Source organism: Mastomys coucha, unplaced genomic scaffold (genome assembly GCF_008632895.1).
Source record: "Mastomys coucha isolate ucsf_1 unplaced genomic scaffold, UCSF_Mcou_1 pScaffold9, whole genome shotgun sequence".
NCBI classification, from domain to species: Eukaryota; Metazoa; Chordata; class Mammalia; order Rodentia; family Muridae; genus Mastomys; species Mastomys coucha.
Genome location: NW_022196915.1, coordinates 52,747,104 through 52,755,358, shown reverse-complemented (window position 1 = coordinate 52,755,358; position 8,255 = coordinate 52,747,104). Strand labels below are relative to the sequence as shown.

Below are 8,255 nucleotides of genomic sequence, written 5' to 3'. Positions count from 1 at the left end.
GGGCGTGAATAAACTAGCGACAGCAGCAACCCAGAGTGAACTCTGAAGAAGCAGAAACCCAGAGCAGGCTAACAACAAGCGATGGTTTCAACAGTAAGAAGCTGCCCAGTGAGAAAGGCCAGGACCAAGTAGCTTTGCCGCTGACACCCGCCCTGACTTCTGAAAATACTAATATCAGTCATTAAACTTTCAAACATAAATGACATCAGGGGATTCTCCAGACTCATCCAATGAGATCAGCATTAACGACTCTGATACCAGGCGCCAACAAAGACATAACAAAAATGAAATACCAATAACCCTAATAAAACTCAATAAAATACTAGCAAAAAATTAATAAAACATCCACACTTAAAAGTTTATACATCATGATCAGCTGTGTGCAAACCAAATACACGAGACAAAGAAGAAATCATGACGAAAATTAGAAACTCTTAGGGCCTAATATTAATGTGATAAAACATTGCTAAATAAAATATACAATGTACAATATGTAATACTTAGTGAAGCTAAAGCAGGGAATGTGTGGAAATTGGTACATTTAAATGAACAAGAGGAAAAGATGTTTTTGAAAAATACATAAACTTGCAATTTTAGCAGCTAGAAAAAGGACAAACCACATTCAATAAAAACAAGAATAAAGTCAACAAAATAGGGAAAATATTAACATATGAGAATGGAATCTGACTGGATCCCCTTCATACATTTTTAATTCAATAACAACTGACCACGAGTTAAGAGAAAAATCATGTTATCAAGACTATTTTTAAAAGATCATCTATGTGGAAGGCCTTTAAAAGGTTGACACGGGAGAGGGGATGCTTGCTTATATTTTACGTTTTTACACTTCAAAACTCAGATCTAAATGTGAAGGAATACAGTGTTTCACCCTCTCTGGGAAAAGTTCAAGGCAGACAAAATTAGTCTTGTGATTGTGAGAATTGCCAGGGAAAAAGCCGGAGGTCTGATAGTTCTGTCTTAGCCATTGATCTGGGTTGTAGTTACACTGGTTTGTCTCCTTAAACGTTAGTTAGACAGTCCACCTATGATTGACACTATCCAAATAGATACAAAGCACTGTTAGATACTCTAACATTTTCGTTGTTAAGAGAGTCAAAAAACAAAACAAAACGAAAACAAAAAACAAACAAACAAAAAACGGATTAAAAGTTCACCTACGTATATGTGAACCTTTCTGCTGCTGCTCGGCTGTTCCATAGATTCTGTCTCTCCGGAGTGAGTTTTGCCTCTCTCAACCTCCTAACCTCCCTTTTCCCTTCTTTGGTCTCAGAATTCAAAGCCAGCAAGTCCTTCAAACCCCCGCCAGCTTTCGTGGAGTAGCACAAAAGCCTTCCAGCACACAGCTGCGCTGCCCACAGCCCTCACCTCGCGCCCTCAACTGTCCCGTAGAGGGCCAACTGCCATTCCCGGGGCTGGGGTCCAGGAGGCCAGGCCATGTGGCTCATCTTGCTTCTGCTGAGTGGGCTGAGTGGACTTGGCAGCCTTAGCGAGCCCCAAACAGGAGGCAGTGAGTAACGACCCGTCTTGGGGCCTTTGGGAGCCATCCCAGTTCCCCTTTGCCTCTGTGTTGCCTTGGGCATCCCAGAATCGCACTTGACACGTCCCAGGATCGCCCCTGCACAAGCTCAAGCCACCAACTCACCACAGCTGAAACTCGAAACGGATGTGTGGGGCTTTCCCACAGGCCCCAGGGCCCTAAGAAATGAGATACTGGGGGATGGGTGGTTCCAGGCTTGGCTCCTACAACCCTCCAGTTTTAGATCCTGTTCCAGGTTGATGATGCTTCATGGGATAAGGATGGAGGTTCTCAGGGTGCGAGGGGTGTGGCTCTGAGAAATGCCTTTTGCACCTTGCAGCTCGTGAGAAATTACACGTGCAAGTCACGGTGCCAGAGAAAATCCGGTCCGTCACAAGCGATGGCTACGAAACACAGGTAATTAACTGCCAATTTGCTTACAACTTAGAAGTCACCCAAGTATTTTTCTTGTTGAGAAGTTCCCGTGGTATTTCTCATCCATGCTCACTCACTAGATTTTCTATGTACGCCCTGCTTTTGCCAACACTAACAATGCTTAGGGAAAAAAAAAAAAACACTTCTGATGACTCTGGATTTCTCAGCCCCACGTCCTTCAGTACTTTTGAATACTTACAAGTTGACAGGATCCACCAAAGGCTCTCTTCCCAACATCCGCCTGTTTGGAGGAGAGGTGACGGTTGTCATTTGATAGAACTATTTTTTTCTACTTTGTAAATATGTTCCTCATTAAGATTATTCTTTTTAAAGTGTTTTTGCTTCTCCTTAAGATTATTTTCCTTTGCTTTTTGTGTGTTTGATTGTTTTGTTTTGTTTTAAGTAAGATCTAGAATCATTTGTGTTTCTTGAAGTAGCAGACCTTTGTGACTGGGCCACAAATGGTCCGGTCATTAAATGCTCCTGTGTCCTTGGCATTTCTCCGTCTGTAGCTTTGAAGGATGAAGCTTGTACATTTTTATAAAACTTTTTGAAAAGAAATGTGTGTGTGTTTATGAAACTTTAGTCATTAAGTTAAAGGGGCCATCAACTTGTAAGTATTCAGAAACACCGAAGGACATGGGGCTGAGAAATCCAGAGTCATCAGAAGTGTTTTTAGAAAGTGGTTGTTTTCTTTTTAATTGGAAAACAAAGATTCTACTTGCAGGGACTCGCCAGTATTGACTTGTAACATGTAGAGTTCAAAATTAAAAAGCAGTTGTCTTAACTGTAAAATTCAGAACTCAAATTGTCTCTCTTGTTAATGGCTGCATTACTATTAATTACCTGTAAGGTACCTGCTGGTTCCCTTAAAACAAAGAGGCTGTTGTAGTCACTGACTCAGGGACACAAGACACATTTACAATTAGTGTATTTAGTAGAGAATAGAGAGGCTAAGAGGAAGATACTTGAAAGTGATACTTGAAACTCACAGAAGAATACACCAAATGCAAGCGTGAACAAATGTGAGCGTGAAAGTAGAGGAATACAGCGTGATACACAAGTGGCTGATGGAAAGGGAGACCAAAACTCAGCTAGGGTAACTGGAACCCTGGGAGGGGTAAGGTGCACGCTTGTATTCATTGAGAAATGGTTTTTAAAATGGAGTCCTTGGATCAGGTTTACAAAATGAAGCAGAGGAGAAAAAAAAAAAAAAAAAAAAAAAGAAAAAAAAAAAAAAAAAACAAAAAAAAAAAACCTTAACTCTTTGACACATCTAAATACCAGGGGAAGAAGGTGTCTTAAAGACAGTCAGAATAACATGAGGGCTGGAGAGATGGCATGGTGGTTAAGAGTGTTTGCCCAGTCTTGAGAACCACAGCCCAGAGCCCAGCGCCCAAGCTAGGTGTCCGAGTGCCACCTCCTAGCCTCTGCGTGCACACACTCACAGATGCGTTAGTCACCTAAGTCACCTAAAAATGTAAACCATGAGACAATAAGTTAGCAAGTAGGCTTCCTCAGAGGACCGGAAGAGGGATAAAACAAATGCTTTGCTTCCTAGGTCTTGATAAATTTGGCTATTTATTGAAATGAAATATCTTTCAGAAATGGAAACATATTAATGATTCCAGACTAAGCCCAGCATGGTGACTCATGTCTGCAGTCCCAGCACCTGAGGCTGAGGCAAGGAAGGTCACTGTAAGTTTGAAGCCAGCCTGGTGTCCGTTAGTAAGAACCAGGCCAGCAAGGACCACAGCGTGAGAACTTTTCTAAATAAATAAGCAAGCAAGCAAGCAAACAAAGAAATAAATGACAAAAAATCCAAGTTGATAGTGGAGAACATTGTTAAAATAATGTGCTCTGGGCTCTGGAGAAAAGGCTATGTTTGAGGGTTGCTGTGGTGGCCCCCAACTCCCTTAGGGGGTTTGACCATCCCCAAGTCCAGCTCCAGAGGATCTGGCGCTCTCTTCTGGCCTCCTATGGTATTGCATACATATGTATTTACAACTTGACAGATACACAGAAATTTTTAAAAATTTTAAATATTTGTTTTTATTTTTAGTTTAATTATTTTATGCATGAGTGCTTTGCTGCATGTACACCTGCATGCCAGAAGAGGACATCACATCCCTTTATAGATGGGTATGAACCACCACGTGGGTGCTAGGAATTGAACTCAGGACCTTTGGAAGAACAGCCAGTGCTCTTAACCACTGAACCATTTCTCTAGCCCCTTAAATCTTTTTAAAAAAGAAGAACCTAATATTGTATTCTGATCACAATTATGTAAATGTGCACATCCAAGTTGCGAGTGTTTGAAAACTATTTTTCGTTTATTGTTTGGGGTTTTTTTTCTTGAGTACTTGTGATTGAGCCCACTGCCTCATGCATACTAGGCAAGTTCTCAGCCACTGAACTAATCCCAAGGTTATGTTTATAGTATGAGTAAACTTGCAAACACACTCAGTTGTCAATAAAGATCCCTTCAGATGTAGCATACATATCTAGCACCACTTTGCTTATAACTGTAAAACAAACGAAAACTAATTCCTAGTAATAGGCTGAATGAATAAACTCTGCTGTATTCAGAAAGTGAGCTATCACACCAGACGGGGGCAGTGTGGGAGATAGATGTACAAGTAGCAATGACGGACCCAGGGGTTGCAGCAATGCTGACTGTGTCTGAGGCCATGCTTTAAGCAGATAGACCATGTGTTTATGGAAGGATAACACTTATGCAAGTCAACATTTATGCAAAACAAACCACTGTTTAAATAAATATTCATAACCAGTGTGACCATGAAAGGTAAGCATGAGGTTTAGCATCCTAACCAATTGAGTGATGTCAGAGGGCTATGCTCTACTGAGGGGGCATGACTCCGCCTTCAAATACTATCAATGTTTGTTTTTTTTAGTTGATGGCATGCCACTTTACCGATTTTTAAATCTAGTATGGCTAAAGTACATGACAATTAAAAACTATAACCAAAGCGCCTTACAGAGAAGTCAAAATGCCCTTTACAAATAGCATAAAGTTGAACTATTGAGAAGTATCTCATAAGAGATCTAGAATGAAGTAAAACTGTCCACTGTTATTTTCTATTGACCATTGCCCTGAAAGAACTTACTGACTCATGCAAGAAGGAAAGAAAACAAGAGGAAAGGTGAATAGTCATAAGAATTGAAGAGAAAGGAAAAAAATCATTATTTACAGTTGAGACAAACAAAATAAAATCTATAATATGTCAGATGAAAAACCCAGCAATAAAAATTGTATAAGCATGAACAAAATTAAAAAAAAAAAAGCGCACTGTTTTTAGTTTGGCAAAGGAAAAAGTATAAAGCAGAATTTCCAAAAAGGGCTTTAACTTTCACTGATAATAAACAATCTCATTGCAAGTAAACCTCACAAATGTGTAAGCTTTTCACTGAAGACAGGGGGATAAAATGTACCAAGCTCTGCTATTAATTACACATTTGTGGATTGAATGGTGCCAAGTCTCTGCAGACAGGCAGATTTGAGAACTGGTAGCTCTAGGGACATCTCTAAATCATCACACTGGTATTGGTATGGTAGTTGGGGAGCTCCGGAGTCATACCATGAGCAAACTTCACAAAACCCACAAATACCCCACACTGAGCTCTCAGCGTCCTGCTCTCTAGTATGTGGAATCTATGAAGCAATCTTGCTGCACTCTGCCCAGATAAGAAGCTTGAGTTTTATACTGAGTCTTTAACAAGCTAATACAGTTACCAGATTAAAATGTAACCCATTATTTAGATGGTCTATCTGCTTGGGATAATTAATGGATAATAAATTACACCACATTTCATTAAAACAAGTGAACATCAAACTATAAATTGTCTCTTTTTGGTGTATTAATATGATTTGGGGGATGTGGCATTCATATAAAAGAGTTTTCCTTTTCAACTCCCTCACCCCCATTTCCTTTTTTAAAAAATATGTTCTCCTTCCAGGTGACCTACAATCTCAAAATCGAAGGGAAAACATACACCCTGAACCTAATGCAAAAGTAGGTTACTGTGGCATCTTTAACCACCTTGCCCTCACCCGTCGCTATGATTTTATGTCTGGGAGTTTTCCAGTTACAGGCTGCTCATCTTTTTTTTTTTTTAAAGTTTTATTTTTTTATGTGTATGAGTACACTGTAGTTGTACAGATGGCCGTGAGCTATCATATGTGTGGCTGCTGTTGATCTCAGGACATCTGCCGGCCCTTTGCTCTGGTCCCATTCGTTCCAGCGTAATTTACTGCAGCTGTCTTCAGAAGCACCAGAAGAGGGCATCCGATCTCATTACGGGTGGTTGTGAGCCACCATGTGGTTGCTGGGATCTGAACTCAGGACCTTCAGAAGTGCAGTCAGTGCTCTTACCCGCTGAGCCATCTCACCACAGGCTGCTCATCTTATCCACTTGTTTTCTCTTCTGAAACAGAATCATCCTGTGTAGCCAAGGCTGCTCTAGTACTCATTAACTCCTCCCCTTAGTGCTGGGGTCATAGGCTCACACTGCCACTCCTTGATTTGTGCTTCACTTTCTCCATTTTTGTGTTTAAAAGGCTATGAAGTCTCCGAGACAACCCCCCTTTTTTCCCCAACATTTTTTCCCTTTATGCTACATTTTTATTTAACTGTCCTTAATTCTCTTCATAAGACGCAGGCTTTGGCTCTACCTTCCTGTGTGTGTACCCACTGTTCTGAACTCTGCTCTGTGAGTGTTACCTCCTGTGACCCTTTCCTACCTCTCTCTGAGACACGGAGTCCTCTCTTTGGAAATGGTTTGTTTCCCATAATCCTCTCCCACATGTCTTTGGGATATGGAGGCACTGGGAATGACGTGGTGGCTGCTTCTGCCTGATCCTTCCGGGTCTTTCCATGGGGCTCAGCATTTATACTCGTCCTTCATTCCAGTGTTTTAGCAATACAGGGGCTGCTGGGGATTCAGTTCTCAACTGCCTGTAGGATAGTTTAGGTTGTTACGGATTTGTGTCATACATGGCCTGGAACGGAAGGCTTCTTTCTGTCCAGGGTCTGGGCATAGCAGGCACCTTCGTCTATTTGGTTGCCAAGAGGACGACACTATCATTTGAGTGGCTTGTAAACAATAGCTTTGACCATTTGTGGGAAACTTAGCAGAGGTAAAAGCTCCAAACACTGAAAAATCTTTTTCTTTAAACTTACCTAGAGATAGATAATAATGTCTGATAATAAACTTTTACAAGTTAAACCTGTGAGAAGCAATTTTCTATGAAGCGCATTTTCTCTTGGCTTTTGCAGAGCGTTCTTGCCTCCCAGTTTTAGAGTCTACAGTTATGACAGCGCAGGAGTCATGAAGCCTATTGAGCAGAAGTTTCAGGTATGCGTTCCGTCTCTCTCTGCCTGGGTGGTCTACTCCTGGGGTGCAAGGATATGCTCCTTAGTTCTGACATAAGCTTAATCATCCTTTTGGTGGCATGTGCTTAGCCCATTAAGCAGGTGACTACTAGACCAAACCAGACTACAATGTTGCCAAGCTATTGGTTTCCCAATCAGGATTTGAATCAGGGAAGGTATATCTGGGAAGATAGGGGAACCCCAAGCTGTTCTCTGAAGTTCACTCAAGGACCAAATGAGAACACAGAAACTTTCACGGACATTTAGAAAAATATTACATTTGAAACCCTTGGAGCTTTGTTTAGTGGTATCTACATTGGGATGGGGAGAAACTGAAATGTAGGTGGAACTGCAGAACTACCCCACGTCTGAAGCGCACTTTACTACTGCCATTGTCCTGCCCTGCGCTTGCCGCTTCCTCTTTCTCTCCCTCCTCCTCTTCCTTTCTTCTCCTTTGCATTTTCATTTGCCTGATAGTGATAGATGCCATCACTGTTAGAGGCTAAGGTTTTAACAAAACAAATAATAGACATGGTCCTTGTGCGTTGATTTCTTTCCCTGCTCCTGTGTTAAGAGTACCCTGGCAACGGCGACTTAAGGGAGAAAGGGTGTGTTCTGGCTCATAGCTGACGTTCATCACGGCAATGAAGCTGGAGCTTAAAAAGCAGCTGTTCACATTATACCCACGGTTAGAAACAGAGAATGATGGATCCCTTTCTTCACTTATAAAGCCCTGCATCCCAGGCGGGGCATAACACGAACCCACAGTGGACAGGTATTCCCAATTCAATGAACAAAATCATGATACTTCCCCAACAGGCATTCCCAGAGACCCACCTCTCGGTCACTGTAGATTCTGTCAAATTAACCGTCAACACTATCACACCTTA

At 41.5% G+C, this 8,255-nt stretch overlaps 1 protein-coding gene across 2 annotated transcripts in view; it reads left to right on the top strand.

The window, feature by feature from the left end:
- The first annotated feature begins 1,372 nt into the window (after window positions 1–1,372).
- The window catches only part of LOC116084506 (disintegrin and metalloproteinase domain-containing protein 2), a 46,189-nt gene continuing 39,306 nt past the window's right edge, over window positions 1,373–8,255 (top strand). For both annotated transcript variants that reach the window (XM_031361524.1, XM_031361523.1), the window contains exons 1-4: window positions 1,373–1,528; window positions 1,878–1,954; window positions 5,951–6,006; window positions 7,270–7,348. In XM_031361524.1, coding sequence (XP_031217384.1) covers window positions 1,456–1,528; window positions 1,878–1,954; window positions 5,951–6,006; window positions 7,270–7,348 — 285 coding nt within the window. In that variant the 5' untranslated portion in view covers window positions 1,373–1,455. The remainder of the gene's footprint in view (window positions 1,529–1,877; window positions 1,955–5,950; window positions 6,007–7,269; window positions 7,349–8,255) is intronic.